This window comes from Rana temporaria, chromosome 11, assembly GCF_905171775.1.
Source record: "Rana temporaria chromosome 11, aRanTem1.1, whole genome shotgun sequence".
In the NCBI taxonomy this organism is placed as follows: domain Eukaryota; kingdom Metazoa; phylum Chordata; class Amphibia; order Anura; family Ranidae; genus Rana; species Rana temporaria.
Window position 1 is genome coordinate 10,160,301 of NC_053499.1, and position 20,719 is coordinate 10,181,019.

The 20,719-nt window shown below is 44.6% G+C and overlaps 1 protein-coding gene across 1 annotated transcript in view; it reads right to left on the minus strand.

Moving 5' to 3' along the window:
- Positions 1 to 2,895: 2,895 nt before the first annotated feature.
- Positions 2,896 to 20,719, minus strand: part of LOC120917026 (receptor-type tyrosine-protein phosphatase eta-like) — a 34,748-nt gene continuing 16,924 nt past the window's right edge. The window contains exons 7-13 of the mRNA XM_040328015.1: positions 18,939 to 19,208; positions 17,655 to 17,933; positions 15,790 to 16,044; positions 10,586 to 10,852; positions 7,562 to 7,699; positions 5,454 to 5,652; positions 2,896 to 3,425 (exon numbers count right to left, since the gene is read on the minus strand). Coding sequence (XP_040183949.1) covers positions 3,137 to 3,425; positions 5,454 to 5,652; positions 7,562 to 7,699; positions 10,586 to 10,852; positions 15,790 to 16,044; positions 17,655 to 17,933; positions 18,939 to 19,208 — 1,697 coding nt within the window. The 3' untranslated portion in view covers positions 2,896 to 3,136. The remainder of the gene's footprint in view (positions 3,426 to 5,453; positions 5,653 to 7,561; positions 7,700 to 10,585; positions 10,853 to 15,789; positions 16,045 to 17,654; positions 17,934 to 18,938; positions 19,209 to 20,719) is intronic.

The following is a 20,719-nucleotide window of genomic DNA, read 5'->3' on the forward strand; positions in this document are numbered from 1 at the left end:
ACGGCGCTCGTCCTGCCCCCTTCCTGTCACCTCCAAGGCAGCGCCGATAAATACGGTATATATCTTTTGTGGCCCTGGGGACCACAAATAATATATATATATCCAAATCCCCAGGGGGGCCATATTAAATCAACAGGGGGGCCGCATTTGGCCCGCGGGCCGGACTTTGGACATGCCTGATCTAGCCCTTTACTCTCCAATCTTACGGTGCTTGGCCCATTTATTTCATTTTAGTCCTGTCAATCATGGAGGCTGAACATAGCAAGTGGGCATTACCTAGGGTGGCCTGCTGTTTTTACTGCAGTGTATGTACAGTCCCAGTTACCAGCTATTATCTATCTGCATTGTGCAGAGAAGCATTGAGCAGTGTTTCTCAACTCTAGTCCTCAAGGCACCCCAACAGGTCATGTTTTCAGGATTTCCCTTTAGAGGAAACAGCTGCGGTAATTGTGAAAGGGGTCTAATTGAATCCGATCAACCAGGCTGATTTTTAGAAGTTGGGCAAACTGGCTTAATTCCTTTATTGGAAGCCTGAAGCCCCGTACACACGGGCCAGAATCTCATCAGAAAAAAAAAAAAGTTTTTCCTGACGAGATTCTTGGCAAGAATCTCTTGCCGCCCGAGTGTACAGACACTCCATTCAAAAGAACCCCGGTATATTTGAATGGCAAGAACGCAGTGACGTCATCGCGTACGACGAGCATGCGCTCGTCACATTCGATGCCGTCGCCGCCATCTTGCTGCACCCTACCTATGCCTAGGAAGCTACCGCGCATGCGTCAAAGTCATTTTGAGCACGGCGACAGGTAAGTATACACACTCTTGGGTTTCTCGGCAGGAAAACTGCAGAGAATCTCACGACTAGAAAATAGAGAACATGTTCTCTATTTCTCTCGTCTAGATTCTGGGCAGTTTTTTGTGGAGAAACCTGAAAGCCTCGTACACACGCACGGTATACTCGGCAAGAAAGTTCTGCCAGCAGTTTTCTTGCTGGTTCTCTCCGAGTGAACCGAGCGTGTGTATGAGGCCTGAGGCTGGCCATACATGGGTCGAATTTCGGAAGAATTTTTTTTTGAAAAATAAGAAAATGTGTGTGTTTTGTGATCTGATGGTGCCACCATTGATTTCGAAATTCGACCGACCAAGCCTTCAATGTCACCTCATGATGCTACAGAAAATAATTTTATGGGAATCTTCTTGTCTTTCCGGGCATTTTCGTTTCTTGCACATGCGCATTTCTTATTCGATTACATTTCCCACACGATTCTCCCATCATTGATTAGAAAATCGTTTGGTTTTTCAAACAATAGGGTTGTCCCGATACCACTTTTTTAGGACTGAGTACAAGTACCGATACTTTTTTTCAAGTACTCGCCGATACCGAATACCGATACTTTTTTTTAAATGTGTCCCCAAATGCAGCCATGTCCCCCCACAAATGCAGCCATGTGCCCCCCATATATGCAGCCATGTCCCCCCCATATCCAGCCATGTCCCCCCATATCCAGCCATGTCCCCCCATATCCAGCCATGTCCCCCACATATCCAGCCATGTCCCCCACATATCCAGCCATGTCCCCCCATATGCAGCCATGTCCCCCCATATGCAGCCATGTCCCCCCCATATCCAGCCATGTCCCCCCATATGCAGCCATGTCCCCCCCATATGCAGCCATGTCCCCCCCATATCCAGCCATGTCCCCCCCATATATGCAGCCATGTCCCCCCCATATATGCAGCCATGTCCCCCTTACCTACATGCTGCCGCGCCGCCGCTTGGTTAATACGGGCGGGGAACATTACAGCTTTCATTTGAATAGCTGTAGTGTTTCGCGCCGCGCTGCGTATAGACACTCCCCCTTACTCGGGATTGGACAGTTCACCCGAGCAAGGGGGAGTGTCTATATGCGGCGCGGCGGTTATTGCAGTTTAAAAGTGCATTTCTATCCCTATCTACGGCCATTTCCTGTCTTTCTTGAGTACCTTATGTGAGTAGCCTCCTCCAAAAATCTTCCATATATTTGTATGGCTTCTTCCCTAAAGTCGTTTGTCCAGGTACAGTTCTGGCAAACTCATAGGAACTGGCCTGTAGAGATGACATGGATAAAAGATCTGGGATGGTTGCTGCTCGGCAGTAATAAGGTATTTGCAGCTATCCCTTTGCAATATGATTTTGGATTACTGTATATACTCGAGTAAAGCCGAGGCACCTAATTTTACCACAAAAAACGTATTGACTCGAGTATAAGCCTAGGGTGAGAATGCAGCAGCTACTGTAAGCGGAAAAGAGGGTCAACAATGCCCATTTGCACACCTCACTGTGCCCATTTGCATGCCTCACTGTGCCCAACCTCACTGTGCCCATTGCAACCTCACTGTGCCCATTGCAACCTCACTGTGCCCATTACCTCACTGTGCCCATTGCAGCGTACCTGAAATTCTTGAGAGGCTGCGCTGCGGGTGTCCATTTTTTAAAACTCGCGGCTTCCTCCTGGTCCCGTCCCGTTCCGTGATAATCGGTTGACACTGTATTCAGTGTTCCGCCTATCACGGACGTTCTTTCATCCTCGGACAAGAGAAGGTCCATGATAGGCGGAACACCGAACACAGTCTCAAACGTCAATCGCCACAGAACGGGACGGGCCAGGAGGAAGCTGCGAGTTTTAAAAAATGGACGCCCCCAAGGTACACTGACTCGATTATAAGCCGAGAGGGGTATTTTCAGCCCTAAAAAAAGGCTGAAAAACTTGGCTTATACTTGAGTATATACGGTAGATGTCCCATTCTATGGAAGTGAGTAGATCCAAAAATGCAATTGCTACTTTGTCAAAATTAAAAGTTAACTTTATATTGTGCTCAATTTTATTCAATTCAAACATACAGTACATTTCCTCAGTTCCTGTTCAGATTTAAGTCTACAGTGCCAGTATGTCATCGATGTACCTCAGTCACAAAAAAAAAGGCATATGAAAGCATGGTGTAACCTTTATAACAACAAAAGTAAAAAAATAAAACAAAAAAAACAAACAAAAAACAGATGATTAGAATTCATTATCGGAATACTGATATACTTTTCACATGCTTTGATAAGCTTTGCTCATGAGACCTTTATTCAGTTGGTAATATGAGTTCCACTTCATCTATAAATGAAAGAATAAAGCACGAATATCATGAGTTGAAAATATGAAAGGGGTAGACAACAAATGTGTTGCCCATGGTGTGTGCCTGTATTAGATGTTGTTACAGTAGCATTTGTATAGCTTGGCTTTGTGCTGGCAGAGGTGGCTTTTGTTGTAGTGGTAGCAGTAGTAGTAGTTACGGAAGGAGATCCAGAGAAGCTGGTGATAGTCGCTGTTGATTGATCCTCATTGATGGTGCCTATGGTGGGGTCATAATTTACTCGAGTAAAGCCTGCAACACTCACCCTGAAAATAAAGAGATCAGTGCATGTGATATTATTTAATTCATCCTTTAACCACTTGCTTACTGGGCACATATACCCCCTCCCTGCCCAGGCCAATTTTCAGCCCTACAGCGCTTTCACAATTTGAATGACAATTGCGCGGCCATGTAACATTGTACCCATATGACATTTTTATAATTTTCTTCACACAAATAGAGCTTTCTTTTGGTGGTATTATTCACCACTGGGCTTTTTATTTTTTTTCTAAACAAACAAAAAGACTGAAATAAAATAAAAATAAAAAACAGATAGTTTTCATAGTTTGTTATAAAATTTTGCAAACACGTATTTTTTTCCTTCATTGATGGTCACTGATGGGCTGCACTTATGAGTCGGCACTGGTGGGCACTGATTAGGAGGCACTAGCGAGGCTGCACTGATAGGTGTCACTGATAGGCGACATTGAAGGGCACTGATAGGCGGCACTAAAGGGTACTAATAGGTGGCACTGATGGGCACTCATAGGTGGCACTGGTTAACAGTACTGTTGGGCACTGCTGGGTGGCACTGGTGGGCACTGGTTAGGAGCACTAGATGGCACTGGTTAGCAGTATGCCGGTGACTGTGTGTCATGGATATGCAATATTCTGGCAGCTTACCTGTTTCCATCTGTCCATTAGAGGCCTGACTTTGTTCTGGTTACCTTCTTATTTCCTCTCCTTCCTGTATGGCCCCACCCAGGCCATCCCAGGAAGTCTATATTAACTATTGCACTACAGGCCTGCAGTGCTGTTCAACAGTGTTTGCTCAAGTTCCTGTCTGCAGTGTGCTACGATTACCTCTCTGTGTACCGTTTTTTCTCGTCCCTGACTTCTCCTGTTTGCCTGTGCCCTTGACCTTTTGCCTGTCCCTTGGTTACCCTGTCTGCCTGTTGCCCTGACCTTGGCTTACCCATCACTACCATTTGTCCTGCCTGCTGCTTCCCCTCTCTCTCTGTGGAGCGTGACCTAGGGGATCCCAGGGGTCGCGACCTGGATCCAGCTGTGGCGAAGGCCATCCTCACCACTAGAGGCTCTGGTGAACACAAAGCTGGGTCTTAGACTCCGCACCCTGGGCGATCTTGGGTTCATGCTTCCTCTTTGATCGCAGCAGTCGGCTATAGGGTTCACTACCCTGTGGTGCATCCCTGACCCCCACGGGGTGTACTTGTCACCTAGCCACAGGTGACCTGACACTGTGTGGGACCAATGTCCCTTTTACAGAAGCCGGAAATGGGCTTTATTTATTTTCTTCTCACGCTGAAAAAAAGCAGATTACTAGCTTCTGTTTACATCATGTGATCAACTGTCATTGGAAAAGCTAATTACGTGGTAAAGGGCCAGTATCTCCCAAGGAGTTGGTGATCGCAGAGCGCGCGGCTCTAACAGAGTGCACGTGAGCAGAGCAAGCACTGGAGGATGTCCATGTACTCCCTAGGCGCAGTTCATGAACTGTATTTGGCGCTTTACAAATAATAAAAAAATCAAATCAATGTAAGCACGCACTAAAGTCCTCTTTCGGGCATCAATTATGGAGGACTTTTTGTGTGGTCTGGCAGCTCCACAAGGCCGGGCACAGCCATTCGCCACATCTGCGCATGCACTGGACCATCAAAGATCATAGTGAAATTGAGGGGGGGGGTGGGACAGGGACAGGGAAAGCATAAATTGTCTCTGCATAAATCATACACCAGTAGTTCTGGCACAATCTGCTTTTAACACCTTTATTACAATTCCTAAGCTAAAGCCACTATATTTTAAACTTGGAGAAGTGATACCTAATTCACTTCTCCAAGCTTCTCCTAATTCAGCCATAACAATCTTGACCAGCAGCGTCACATATTCTCTGAAGATCTCCCTGCACCTCCAAAGATATACAAATTAATCAATATCCAAATGAAATACAACATTTAGGTGCATTTTTTTTAACAAGCCCATGAAATTGTCATACTGTACACTTTTTTTTTTTATACACAATTCACATTTTATGCAGGAAAATAGATTTACTTTACCTGTACTGTAACGTTGAGTCCAATGGTCCATTGACGTATCCATGTGATTCAGACCCATCCCCCACATGTGCACCTATCTCACTGGATCGTGAAACTCTCTGTGATTTTTGCTCAATTATGGAGGTCACGTAAGTCTTGGTTGTCCCATTCTTGAAGTCATTGTATGTCTTAGCTAAAACCCCTTCAGGTGACTTGTTGGCTTACAAAATAAAGAAAGAAAAAAAACATTAACAATGTAAAAGAAGTGACAAATGTTCAAAAAAGATTCATTACCCTCTAAATATTGTTGAATAGGAAGGAATTACAAAAAAATTAAAGAACTGGCCTTTTATAACCCTAAATCAAAAGGTCTTAAAATGAATGCTAGGGTAGAGGCAGAGGGGGCAAGGGGGTCAGAGGTGTACTGTATAACCCTTGAAAGCACCTCTCTATGTCAAATTTGGGCGCACCAGAAAACTTAAATCTCAACTTATCCTGGCTGAAAAAAAGAGCCTTTTATGCTCTGTACCAACCTCTAGAAATATGGACAGCATCTCGGCAGTAATCTCTGCCAGCATGGGCTAGCATAGTTATAGTGCAATAAGATATTATCCCCCATCCATTTCCGATTCTGCCTAGTGTCTGAATGCATGACCAGTAACATTCCGAGTCTTCAGCAAAAGCTTAGGTTCAAAATATTTTTTTAAATACTAATAATGTACTGTATTTTGGGACATTTTTATTACCTACCACTAATTATTAAAGGTGGCATTGACCACTAATGTAAAGGTGACCTTTCCAAAGATTGAGCTTTAAGGTTCAAAATGTATATGTAACGTTAAATTACAAGATGCATAAAATAAAACAAAATAAAAAGCCAATATTTTTTGGGGTACCAAACAGGGCCAAAAACAGGGGTATGAAGATATCACATAAAAGATTTCATAAATATTAAGTGTACCCGGTGGCTGAAGGAATGCAATCAATGATGAATAAAGGTTAAGTATGCAACATTTTCAAGTATTAATAATTGTAAGTCCATATACTTATTATTTATGAAATATTTTCTCATTTCTATGTACCGTATATACTCGAGTATAAGCCGACCCGAATATAACCCGAGGCACCTAATTTTACCACAACAAACTGGGAAAACGTATTGACTCGAGTATAAGCCTAGGGTGTCCATCTGCATGCCTCACCTCTCTGTGCCTCACTTTGCCTCACTGTGTCCATGCCTCACTGTTTCCATGTGCATGCCTCACTGCGCCCATGCCTCACTGCGCCCATGCCTCACTGTGCCCATGCCTCACTGTGTCCATGACTAGACTGACATTTAACATGGGAGTTTATGGAAGGGGTGCCCGGCTTTGAAAAATTGGTGCTCCCCAGCCGTAGATCCCCCGGATAACAAACTTTGCACACCTGTATAGGAAGAGTGGGGCTACATGTGTGCCCAGTTTGGGGTCCAGGAGACCTACGGCCGACCAGTACGGGGTCACCAAATTTGGAAGATCAGGCGCAAAAAGGTGACTCGACTATAAGCTGAGGGGGGCATTTTCAGCACAAAAAAATTTGCTGAAAAACTCGGCTTCTACACGAGTATATACGGTAGTTCTAAAAAAAAAAAATCCATTTGAGCCCCCAACACTGGATCTTTTAACTGTATGGGATTTCTGAATAAAATTTGTTCTGGACTTTATGTTAATTGTTTTTTAGACATGTACAGAATGAAGAAATGTGCTTTGTTTCCTTTTAATTTGTTATTTACATAAATGTGTTTCGTTTATTCGAGTTCAAATTGATTCAAATTTTCGGAATTCGGTCAAATTAAGTTCGACCGAATTCTGAAAATTCAAAACTATTTGAATTTGAATTCCATTTAAAATTGATCCACCTGGATGTCTGGACCAGAAGCTAGCTTAGCCTCCCAGCATACTTCCGAGAGTCTCGGCCAGCCGCTACCACCCCTGGCACAGCCCGGTGCTCCAGTGCATGCTGGAGGGGCATAACAGAGAGTCGGTGACTGACAGTCATAAGATAAGGACTTTAAATAATAAGGTATAAAGTGAAATTGGCTACTGGAAAATATAATATATATAAATAGGTATTCAGTTTGCTAGTCATACCATTCAGGTCAGTCGTCACAATGATGGCATAAGCCACTATTGGTCCGTTTGAGGTATCGAACCCTTGGAAGGTGACATCCATAGCATCTCCAGATGTTGAGCGAACAACCTTTATACCGCCCGGCTGCTCCAGAGGACCTAAAAAGGTAATTAAACATCCTCATCACATCATTGTATTTTGGACATCTGCTGCAGATATGTCTCTCCCCAGTCTCATAATGCTACTAGACACACGGGTGTTCTTCTAATTTTATCAGAAAACAGGAACAACAATATCACTGAGACAGGCATTACATTATACCCGTGAGCACGTAGATCTACTAGCAAGAACATCAAACTTTAAACCAACATTATACTACCATCTAGTGGCAAATTCCAGAACTACCAATCAAGTATAATATGTGAGAACTGTTGTTGCATAAACGACATGCTAACCTTGTATGACAGGCAACAATTTTCTTTTAACTCTTGGTGCCATCAAACTACTAACAATACCCTGAGTTGAGTGGTCTTGGGCAAAACTGGAATTGGCCATGCTGGATAAGGTCCAGGCAAAAGTCAAAAGGAGACTCTAGATGCAGATTTTCAGTAGGGCACACTGGCTTTGGTCTGGAGGCCTTTCACAAAAGGGGCACCCCATTAGAGAAGAGGGTGGACCCAGAGTTGAGAATCCATGTGTGTGGACTAAAACAACTGCTAAGAGTCCACAACTTTCAATAATCAACATGTTCACTGCAGGAAAACAGAAGAATAAATCAGTTTTTGGAGTAAATCAAACTTCACCTCCTTTAGGGCTCAGGTATTCCAGTTGGTGGGCTCTTAACATGGCACATGCGGCGTACACATGATCGGAAAATCCAACAAGAAAACCGTGGATTTTTTTCCGACAGAATCTTGGCTCAAACTTGTCTTCCATACACACGGGCACACCAAATTCCGACCGTCAAGAACGCGGTGACGTACAACACTACGACGAGCAGAGAAAAATGAAGTTCAATGCTTCCGAGCATGCGTCGACTTCTGCGCATGCGCGGTTTTTGGTGCGTTGGAATTGCATACAGACGATCAAAATTTCCTCCAACAACTTTTCTTGTCGGAAAATTTGAGAAATTGGAAATTCCGACAGAAAAATTCCGATGGAGCCTACACACGGTCGGAATATCCGACCAAAAGCTCACGTCGGACTTTTCTTGTTGGAATTTCCGATCATGTGTACCCGGCATTAGACATTGCCTGGTTCTCTCATTAGCAGGGGTTTCACTTTTACAGCCACTCTCAGATCAATTATATGGACAGAGTGTTTTCAATAGATTTTCACTGTCCACAACCCAGATAGCAAACAATTGTGATGCAAGTTTGAAAACAACTTGCTAAGCTATTGCTAGACTTGCCGGGCTTCACAAGTTTGTTGCACTGCATGACTCCAGATCAACTTTTTTTGCAAACATTCTGCAAGTCTGCTGCGATGCCTGGTTGAGTTATTTTGTGCAATACTCATCCCACCACAGGGGGCACTGTGGCTGAACTTTGATGCTGTAGACTTGCAGAGCTCTTGATGTAGACTCACCACTGCAACTTTGCTCTTGCTAGAGACTTGCAAATTTGCTACAAATTGGAAAAGTGTCAACTAGAAGTTGTGCTTCAAGTGCTCTGCAAGTGTACAACTTGCCAATGAAAATGTGCAGCAAGTTAACAAGAGTTAAGTTTTGAGAGTCTAAAATGTACAGTGCCATATAGCTGGCCATTAGACATGTGCACTGCCAAAAAATTCATTCATTTTTGTTTTCGTTTTGTTCGCTTTCTTTTTACTTTCGTTTTTCTGGTCCTTCGTTATGATCGCAATTTGCAAATTTGAAAATTTGTAAATCTGAAAATAAAATTCTGAAAAATCTGAAAATTCGAAAATAAGAAAGAAAATCTGAAAATTGGAACTAATTAACTAACTAACTAATAATAACTAACTATTAAAGGGGTTGTAAAGCTTTGTGTTTTCACCTATGCATTAAGGTGAAAAAACATTCAATGCTTACCGGCCCCCCAGCCCCCCGTTTACTTACCTGAGCCCTTGGAAGTCCCGTGTCGAGAACGCGCTGGTTTCTCGTCCCGGGCTTCTTGGCTCTTCATTGGATAGATTGATAGCAGTGAAGCCATTGGCTCGTGCTGCTGTCAATCAACTCCAATGATGAGAGGGGCGGGGTCGAGTCTTGTAGTTGGCGGCTATGGATGCCGAATACAGGACTCGGGAGCGCACCCGCAAGGTAACCCCCCTGGAAAAGGGCTTCCCAGGGGGATAAGCTGATGTGGGGAGGAGCGAAAAAACAGCCGTCGAGGGGCCCCAAGAAGACAAGGATCGGGGCCACTCTGTGCAAAACGAGCTGCACAGCGGAGGTAAGTAGGACATGTTTGTTATTTAAAAAAAAAAAAAAAAATAGAAGCTATAGTGCTACTTTAAATTATACAGAAGAAGAAAATATCCCCTAACTGGACTTTTTAGGCACTGGAGTACAATTGTAAATAGAACTATTAAATTATAGGTATTGGAATTTCCTTTCAAATTAATAATAAATAATAATAATAAAAAAGTTTCTACTATTATTATTATTGTTATTTATTATTATTATTTTGTTACTTTTCATTCATTTATATGCGGCATGCGTTATTTTCGGATAATTCATGACTTTGGATAAATTCGTATTCCTAACGTTCACCAACAGCCAAATTTGAAAAGAAATTCCAATACCTATAATTTAATAGTTATTTATTATTTCCGATTTTCGCATTTTCTGTTTTTCTAATTTCAGAATATTAGAATTTACGAATATTCAGAAAAATTAGTTAACGGGTTTTCGGTAATTCGGATGTTTCCGAAGTACCGAATTTGTCGAAAATTTGCAAAAAAAAATGAAATTCGGAACGAATTGCACATGTCTACCGACCATTAGAGAAGGCACTAATGTTTCAAATGCATTTCTAAATATATGGCTGACGTATAAGTTATGAAAATCAATCAAAGGCAAAACATACTTGTGAATATCCATCCAGTAACAGGCGTGCTCTGATACCCCCGGGCTCCGACTGTGATCACAGTAATGGTGTAATTAGTCGCAGGTGCCAGGCTCTGCAGGGTGACAGTTGGTGCATTGCTTATAACAGTTCCACTGATGGAAGTAGAATTCCAAATAATATTATAGGACAGTGCCAGGCCGGTCATATTTGCTGGGTCTTCCCAAGATATTGTGATGCTGTCTGAACCAACACTATTAAAATTCAGAGATTGTGGAGGAGTTGGATCTGTAGGGACAAAATATAACAAACATTATTGGAGATCAAAGTACCGTATTTATCGGCGTATACCGCTCACTTTTTTGCCCTGAAAATCAGGGCAAAATCGTGGGTGCCGATACGCGCTTTCCCGCACCGAGTTTTGAATACTGCGCCGACATATACTGAGCACAGTACACTCGGGTATAGTCGTCCAGTCTCGGCTCCTTCCGCGCTCACGTCCTGGACGTACAGGACGTGAGCGCGAGTGTTGCGGAGCCTGCCCGACAATACACGAGTGTACTGCGCTCTGTATATGTTGGCGCAGTATTCAAACTCGGCGCGGGAAACGAGCGGGGAGGACGCGAGGACGCCGCAGAAGGACGCCGGACCCGACGAAGAGGACACCCGAAGCCCGCAGACGGACCCCGGACCTGACGAAGAGGACACCTGAAGCCGCAGAAGGACGCCGGACCCGACGAAGAGGACACCCGAAGCCGCAGACGGACGCCAGACCAGACGAGGCCGCCGATGGACGCCGCGCAAGACACCAAAACTGTAAGTACAAAAAAAACTTTTTTCCCACAGGATTCGGGGCCACTTTAGGGGTGCGCGGTATACGCGGGAGCGCGTTATACCGCGAGAAATACGGTATGTAAACAGAGCCAGTTGCTAAATGAACCTTCAGAATTAAGATGGCCCTGAAAACTTACTGTAACGGAATGGCCCGTGGGACCCAGAGGCTCTTGAAGGATGTGGGGTACTCCTGTGCCAGCTTCACTAATGACTCTTGGGTCTAGGGTCATCCTATGTCCAATAGGGGCATAGGATGACTGAGAAATGATATCATGAATTACATGAGATGGGACAGTAATGATAATTCATGTATTGCAGGATATCTTGAAATATTACAAGTTGTTAATTCTGACCACAACAGGTCAATAGGAGAGTGTCTCCTTCAATGTGGAACATAGACTGTTGAGGTGCTAATTAAGTCTGCTACTGTTAATATGTTAATTGATGTTAATTACCTCCAGCTACCTGGCTGTAGTGATGAAAGCTTGCATTCTATTGTCTATTGTGTTAATTAAGCCTGGCTCCTAAGATATTTCATGGTGCTATGCTAACTAACCCTGTATTGTGTGAAAGTTCTATTGATGATAATATGTGATGAGAATTAACACAATCTAAAAGGTCAGATGTCTGACTTATGTTAAAGGAATGTCTGACTTATGTTAAAGGAATGTGTATTGTGCATCAGGTGAGAATAGCTTGTCGCGGAGTCAGAACGTCTGGGTAATGATTAATAATTAGTTCATGTAGATTTTCTGAATGTCATTATCTAAAGGAATGTGTATTGAAGTTCCTTGTGTCATGTTGTGGGTGAAGTTGAGTAATTGTCCATATTTGGTTGCTAACTGTATAAGAAGAGCTGAGTTTACAATTAAAGTATTCATTCGTTTGGAACCAGAAAACAGAGCTTGTGTCTTGTTATTCTGGGAAAATCCATATAGATCGTGTCTGCTGGATTGTGGAGTGTCGGATAAGCTGTTGAGGGTTGGTGGAATAGAATATCGTAAACGGTGTTAACCCCTGACTGTTACACTTACCTCTACCAATGACCCCAGATGATGTCTCTTTAGACGAAACACGTCGGGACGAGCCACACCCCCCTAGTGCTTTCAACCTCCCCCCAGTGCTCTCTGCCACCCCCCAGTGCTCTCTGCCACCCCCCAGGGCTCTCTGCCACCCCCTAGTGCTCTCCACCTCCCCCATGCTCTCTGCCACCCCCCTAGTTCTTTTTGCAATCCCCCCTCCAGTGTTCTCCACCACCCCCATGCTCTCTGCCACCCCCCCCCAGTGCTCTCCAACTCCCTCCATGCTCTCTGCCACCCCCCAGTGCTCTCAACCACCCCCCAGTGCTCTCCACCTCCCCGCATGTTCTCTGCCAGAGATGCCGGTTAGCATGTCATGGGCTGCTCAATCCAAAATGCCCGGGCCTATTTTTTGTCCCAGTCCGGGCCTGTTGGCGAGTACTTGAAAAAAGTATCGGTACTTGTACTCGGTCTAAAAAAAGTGGTATCGGGTCAACCCTACTAGAGTCAATATGTTTTCCGATTTTTTTGTGGTAAAATTAGGTGCCTCGGCTTATATTCGGGTCGGCTTATACTCGAGTATATACGGTAATTTGTTTTCACCGTTTATTTAAAGACTGCTGATGGCATGTGGACTTGAGTTTGGGTGTGAATTTCACATCTTATTTTCATTATTATCAGTTTTTGTGGTCATTGCACAGTGTGCATTATGTTTGAATAAATATGTATGTCCATGTTTTGAGCGCTCCACATAATTTTACTTTTTACTTATTCCTTGATTTACACTTGTCTAAAGCCCTGTACACACGATCGGATATCTGATGGAATCTAATCCGATGGATTTTTTTGCCGGATATCCGATGAACTTTCATCAGTCTTGCCTACACACCATCGGTCAAAAATCCAACCGTGTCAGAACACGGTGACGTAAAACACAACGACGTGCTGAGAAAAATGAAGCTCAATGCTTCCGAGCATGTGGCGACTTGATTCTGAACATGCATGGATTTTTGAACAATGGACTTCCACACAGACGATCGTTTTTTTTTTGTATAGTTTTTTTATCCATAGGAAAAATGTAAAACATGTTAAAAAAAAATTTTCACCGATGGAAAACAAACCGATGGGGCCCACACACGATTGGTTTGTCCATCGGTCCGTTTTCATCAGACAAACCGATCGTGTGTACAGGGCTTCAGTGTTGTGCTGGCTGCTACTAGATATATGTCAGCGCGATATACACCAAATTTTTCCACCAATGTCCATGCCTACAGTTCTGAAGTACAGGCGGGCAGATTGAACCACAGAGTGCAGCAAAGGATCAGGAATCTGACACTCCCAGAAGTGTCAGATCCTCCCAGATCTTCAGCGGGCCCTTTTTTTTTAGTACTGCAGAGATTAATAGAATGGGAAGTGGGGGGAAGTGAGCACCTCTTTTTTTCATGGCACTCGACCAAAGCTTTTGCTTCACTTTGCTATACTTTTTCTCCTACAATAATAATTTTGGCAAAAAATAATATATTTTCTAATTTAAATTTCTGTGTTATTTAATTTTACACAGCATACTATAGTTATATTAACCACTTCAGCCCCGGACCATTTGACTGGCCAAATGACCGAGACACTTTTTGCGATTCGGCACTGCGTCGCTTTAACTGACAATTGCGCGGTCGTGCTACGTGGCTCCCAAACAAAATTGACGTCCTTTTTTTCCCCACAAATAGGTGGTATTTATTTGATCACCACTCCGACAATTTTGAAAAAAGCAAAGCAATATTTTGTACTTTTTGCTAATAAATAATCCCATTTTTTTTCTAAAGCAAATTTTTTCTCAGTTTAGGCTGATACGTATTCTCCTACATATTTTTGGTAAAATCGCAATACGTGTATATTGATTGGTTTGCGCAAAATAGAGGGTAGTTTTATGGCATTTTTATTATTATATTTTTTTTTTACTAGTTATGGCGGCGATTTGCGATTTTTGCGGACACATCGGACACTTTTGATGCTATTTTGGGACCATTCACATTTATACAGTGATCAGTGCTATACAAATGGGCAGTTGGATATAAATGGACCGTCTGTCCGTTTACACCCGACTGCCAGCCCATCCATCTGTTTTAAGCAAACAGAATCGTAATCAGATGTCGGCGGGTGTCCGTTGACACCAGCGGCACCATTGAGGAGACTGGAGGGTTCGATCGGTTCTGCCTGAAAAACTGACAGGTGTACCCGATTGGTCCGCTCATGTGAAAGGGCACCAATAATTAAAGTTGTAACTTTTTCGTCTGGACTTCAACATCATGAATATGTGTTAGGTTTCTGTGGTAGTGAGCCCTTGTAGAACACCAACCCAGTGTTCCCCAGGGTGCTGAGTCTAAGTCCCAGCCTGTTTCTTCACCAGGGCCCCTTTATGGTGAGAATGAACTTGCAGCAAGTCAGAACCAGGTCGCATCCCGACAGCATATGTAAGAGGGTGCAGATAATAGAACTAGGGTGACCATGTGTCCCGGCTTGCCCGGGACAGTCCCGCATTTTGCAGGTCTGACCTGGGCACATTCATTCCAGGACAATACAGTGTCCCGGAATGAAACTGACACAGCCACCCCCCCAGGCTTTACTCACTGACGGTACTTGTCCTGGCCGGGAATGCTTGGAGGAGCACAGTCCCCGCCCCCTGCTTGTGATTGGAGAAATCATAAATCCCGTCTCTTGTGTCCAATCACTGTGCTGTGATTCGTTACAGCACAAGCTGATTTTTGGGAAGGGAGGGTGTCCCTGAATGGTAATTTGGAAATGTGGTCACCCTAAATACAACTGATCCCCCTGCAGCACACTCGGTGGGAGAGGAGGAGAAGCCTGTAGTGCAGCAGGGGAATCCACAAGAGTCACAAGTGTCAGCGAAAGGGCAGTAGAGCCGGGCCCTTCTGCTAGGCAGGTGCCCAGACCTCCTTTTGAACTGATGGGGCCTGGGTCCAATACAGGAGGGCCGGCTGTACTGCCTTATCAGCAGCCCTGAATACAACACTCACAACAGGCCAGGGGCGGACTGACCATTGAGGCACTCGGGCACTGCCCTAGAGCCCCATGCCACTAGGGGGCCCTATCAGGGTTGCCAGGCTCAGTAAAACCAGGGACAGTATGTAAAAATCTGTGTTTTTTTTTACATCTGTCCCTGATATGTCTGAAACCGACATGCTTTTGATATGAAAATCCTGAGATTTTAGCTGCCCCGCCTCTGCACTGCCTCCTGGCGCGGCGGCCATCTGTAAGCCCAGGGGCCCCATAATCTTCTATTGCCCGAGGTCCCCATGAGTTGTCAGTCTGCCCCTGCAACAGGCTCATCAGGACATATGACTTGGCAATACTTACATGTGGCCTCAGTCACTGGTGGGGCTGTATTGGCGGAGTCCCCACTGAAAGTCTGTATGGTGATCATATAACTTCTGCCTGGTAGCAATTTTAAGAAAGTCACCGATAGAGAATTTGTTTCTTGAGTTCCATTTACATCACCAATTATACTGACAACATATTTGGACACTTTTCCCGCTGGCGCTGTCCAGTTTACTACCAGAGAATCCACCGACTCGTAATTGTTTACTGTGATGGCTAAAGCTTGCCCAGGAACTGAAAGAGGAAAATATGAATTATTTTTTTAAAGTGATATTTTCATAGTAATCAACATCTCTATTGAACTTGCGGCATCATTATATTAAAGCAAAATCATGTTAAATGTGACCCGGGAGTCCTTGCCCTACTTGCACATTATGATAAACTTTCCTGTGAGGCTTCTGTCTTCAGCAGGGCCAGCGCTACCCATAGGCAAGTTAGAGCACACATCAGTTGGAGGCGCTGATATGGGGGTGCGGGCATACCTTCCAGCCCCCAGCTGTTCCAGTACTTGGCTCCATGGCACTCTGTGGCCCAGTAGCAGACTGACCAATCAGGTGCTGCCCTGGGTGAGCATGGAGAGTCAGGTGACAGCAGATACAGAGAGTGGGACAGCACCCGGCTCCAGGAGACAGCGGGGATAAACACCAGGGTGGCCAGGACTGGTTGCCCTGGAGGAAGAAGAGTTCCGAAGACCTCCCCAGGATCGATGGACAGGCTGACCAGGGTCAGAGAACTAGGAAGGGCAGGAGGTGCAGGCAGCCAGGGACAGCTGCATCTGACGTTAAAAAGATCCTTTGGAAGAAGCTTCTCCGTGGCCTCCTGTCCTCACCCATCTATAAGAACCGACTCTGCCCACTGCTGGCATGGATGGTACTGTGTCACACACACCTTCCCACAGACAGGGACTGAAGACTGGGCTAGGGCTCTCTCACTTTCCTCCCTCGTCCACTCTCCTCTCCCCCCTCTGCACCCCACAGCCCTGTACTTAATACTTAGCGCAACACTGCACTCAGTACATAGCGCACCCCGCAACCCTGCAGTCAGTACATAGCGCAGCCCGCAACCCTACACTCAGTACGTAGCACAACCCTGCACTCAGTACATAGCACACCCCACAACCCTGCACTCAGTACATAGCACATCCCACAACCCTGCACTCAGTAAGTAGCACAACCCTGCACTTAGTACATAGCGCAACCCTGCACTCGGTACGTAGCACACCCCGCAACCCTGCACTCGGTACGTAGCGCAGCCGGCAATCTATATTTGAAGGCTGTAAATACCTTTCCCACACCACTGAACACCACTCTGATGCTGTGAATAAAATAGAGATCACTCTCTAAAATCCACTAGTAAACCAACACTTCTGCTAGTGCCAATCTTCTGGATCCCCCGAAGCTCTTACCGGTTCCTCCTCCTGATCTCCAGTGTGAGCTGTGAGGGACCCAGGAGACCAACGCTCCTGGAAGTTTAGTTTCCCATCAAACTTTCGGTGATGAATTCCCGGCACTGAAGCAGAGTTTGTCTGGTGCTGACCTCCATGGCACTACTCTCTCCTGTATTGGGACGGAGGTCAGCAAGATAAACCAGTGTGAGATGTGGAGGACTCAGGAGATCAACTTCAGCTTCACTTTGGACGATGACTTCCCAGCGTTGGCTGTATGGACAGATATAGTTTTTTTTTGGTAACTTTTATATAGTGTATGAAAGAGTTTTGAGAATCTGGGTACGCAAATGTTTTTTTTTTTTATATTCTGACAGGCCCTCTTTAATTTTCAAACTCATGTCGGAAAAATGACCAGGAATATTTGTTAATAAAGTTTTTAGGAGGAGCAAAAACTTACTTGTACAGACCGATCCAATCACAGACGTGCTCTGATACCCCCAGACTCCGACTGTCACCACAGAGATGGTATAATTAGTCCCCGATATTAAGTTTTGAAGGGTGACAGATGTTGTGTCGCTTGTCACATTTCCAGCAATGATTGAAGGAGAAGAAGAATTCCAATAAGTGATATTATATGACTTCACCACTCCGCCCATATTTACTGGCTCTCCCCAAGATAAGGTGACATTCTTAGTTCCTACCATAGTAAAGGTTATGCTGCCCGGTGGGGTGGGATCTGTTTGGAAATGTAAGAAAAAATAAATCAATAGCATGGAAGAAGATTCACCTGCTTTAAAGGAAGGCAATGATGGGGCGGGGGGGGGGGGGGGGGGGGCTGGGGGGTGTTATAATGATCACCTTCCATTAAATTTGAAATCATTAAAAAAAAACTTTGTCCCAACCCCTGTCGCTTTATCTCTGCTCAGCATGGTCTGCTTGTGTATTTGGAGAAAACTATAAAGAAAGGATTTGGGAAATAAAACAATCATATGTTGACTATCATTATAAAATGTATTAATAGCATTATCATCATACGTATTTTTTGTCATATTTGCTGTTTAAAGTTCCACGCATTGCATACTAGCACATTAAGAAACACTTACCTTAGAATGAAGCCCTCCAACAGCATGCTGTCAATGCTGACATCGCTTCCCTCTTCACCCGGTCTTCCTTCCCGGTTCGCAAGCTTCGGCAGTTTGACTGGACAACCCCCCGATGACATCACTCCTGTGCGGCAGTCATGGCAGCAGCACGGCTCTCTCAATGGACGGCACGCCATCCATTGAAAGGGCAGTGTGCATGCGCCGGTGACGTCACTGGCTGCTACTATAGTAAATATCTCCTAACTGGTGCACGTTTAGGAGAAATTTACTGTACCCACAGGCAAGCCTTATTTTAGGTTTACCTGTAGGTACGAGTAAACAAGGCAGGCTTTAAAGAGGAAGTAAATCCTCTCAGAAAAAAAATACACCCTGCAAGACAAAGGAATAATGAGCTAGTATGCATACTAGCTCATTATGAATTACTTACCTGAGATCGAAGCCCCTGCAGCGGTCCTCGTTCGCCTCCTCCGACGCTGCCATCTCCCCCAGAGTGTCTTCTAGGTATCGCAGCTCCAGCGCTGTGACTGGGTTACTAGGGCTTATTTCTGGGGTAGGGCTTATATTGCAGCCATGGCAGAAACTCACGCTAGGTCTTATTTTCGGGGTAGGGCTTATTTTCGGAGAAACAGGGTACTTACATGTAGCCTGTGACAGCGAAGGGGCCACCTGGCTGCAGGAACTGCTGACTGTCACTATTGTTACATTGTAGACTCTTCCTGGTAATAATCCAGTAACATTTACTGGCATAGTGTTAGGCTGTATTGTGAGAGTCTGTATTGTGTTATTGATGTCTTCTGTTATAGTGACGGTATAATTAGACACTTTTCCTTGTGGCGCCGTCCAGTTCACAAACAGAGAATTCACCGACATGTAACTGTTTGCTGCGGCACCGACAACTTGTCCGGGAACTAACAGGGAAAACAACAATTTATTAGTAAAAAAAAAGCACGCACACAAATTTTATTATAAGTGGCGGTTCACACTGGCGTGATGCGGGAACCAGCGCGATTCCAGTGCCAGTTCTCGCATCGCATCTCCCCCGCAGGCAGTTCACACTGCCCTATGCGAACCACTGCGGGTGTCCATTAAGGCCTGGTTCACACCTATGCAGGTTGCAGTTTGCATATTCCAGGTATATTTTTGGCTTTTTGCAATACTCGTTTTTGATCCATTGAAGACTATAGAAGCAAAAAGTCCCCGCCCCTTTCCTAAAATGCACAGATGTGAACTACATTCATAGGAAGCCATGTTATATGGACTGTAGTGTGTTTCTGCAAAACTGAAAACGCACCAAAAAATGCATAGGTGTGAACCAGGCCTAAAAATTAATGACACCCTTAGACCCTAGATCAGTTCACATATCACAGTGCGAACTGTCACCCAACACCCCCCCCCAAAAAAAAAAAATATATATATATATATATATATTAAGCCCCACTCCAACATACACATGTAAACACACATTATAGGGACTCCTACACAAGAAAACGCGGCCTGCTATGTATTTTTGGAGACCTTTGCATTTTTTTTTTTTAAGAATTTCAGCGACCTCATATTTTTTATTTTACAAAAAATCAATAATATATTGCATTTGTGTGCCATAAAATTAAGTATAAAGGGCCAGATTCACAAAGAGTTACGCCGGCGTATCAGTAGATACGCCGACGTAACTCCGAATCTAAGCCCGTCGTATGTCTAAATGTATTCTCAAACTGAGATACACTTAAACATGCCTAAGATACAACGGCCTGCGCCGTCATATCTTAGGGTGCCATATTTACGCTGGCCGCTAGGTGGCGCGTCCATTGAGGTCGGCGTAGAATATGCTAATGAGTAGTTACGCCGATTCACGAACGTACGCTTGCCCGTCGCAGTAAAGATACGCTGTTTCCGTAAGAGATACGCGGCGTAAAGATAAACATGCCCCCTAGGTGGCGTATCCTATGTTAAGTATGGCCGTCATTCCCGCGTTGAAATTTTTAAATTTGACGTCGTTTGCGTAACTCGCCCGTGAATAGGGCTGGACGTCAATTACGTTCAGGTCGAAACCAATGACGTCATTTAACGGGAAATTTTAGGGACGGCGCATGCGCATTAGGTTCGGCGCGGGAACGCGCCTAATTTAAATGCTCTACGCCCCCTATCCGGCTGATTTGAATTACGCGGGCTTGCGCCGGGGGATTTACGCTACGCCGCCGCAACTTTACAGGCAAGTGCTTTGTGAATCAAGCACTTGCCCGTAAAACTTGCGGCGGCGTAACGTAAATGAGATACGTTACGCCGCCGCAGATCTACGTGAATCTGGCCCAAAGTATTTTTTTACTTAAAATGTGTGTCTCTAATATTGTGTTACATACAAATTGGAAACTACCACCAGTTTATTCTCAATGGTGCCTAAAAAACAACGGAAAATCAGACA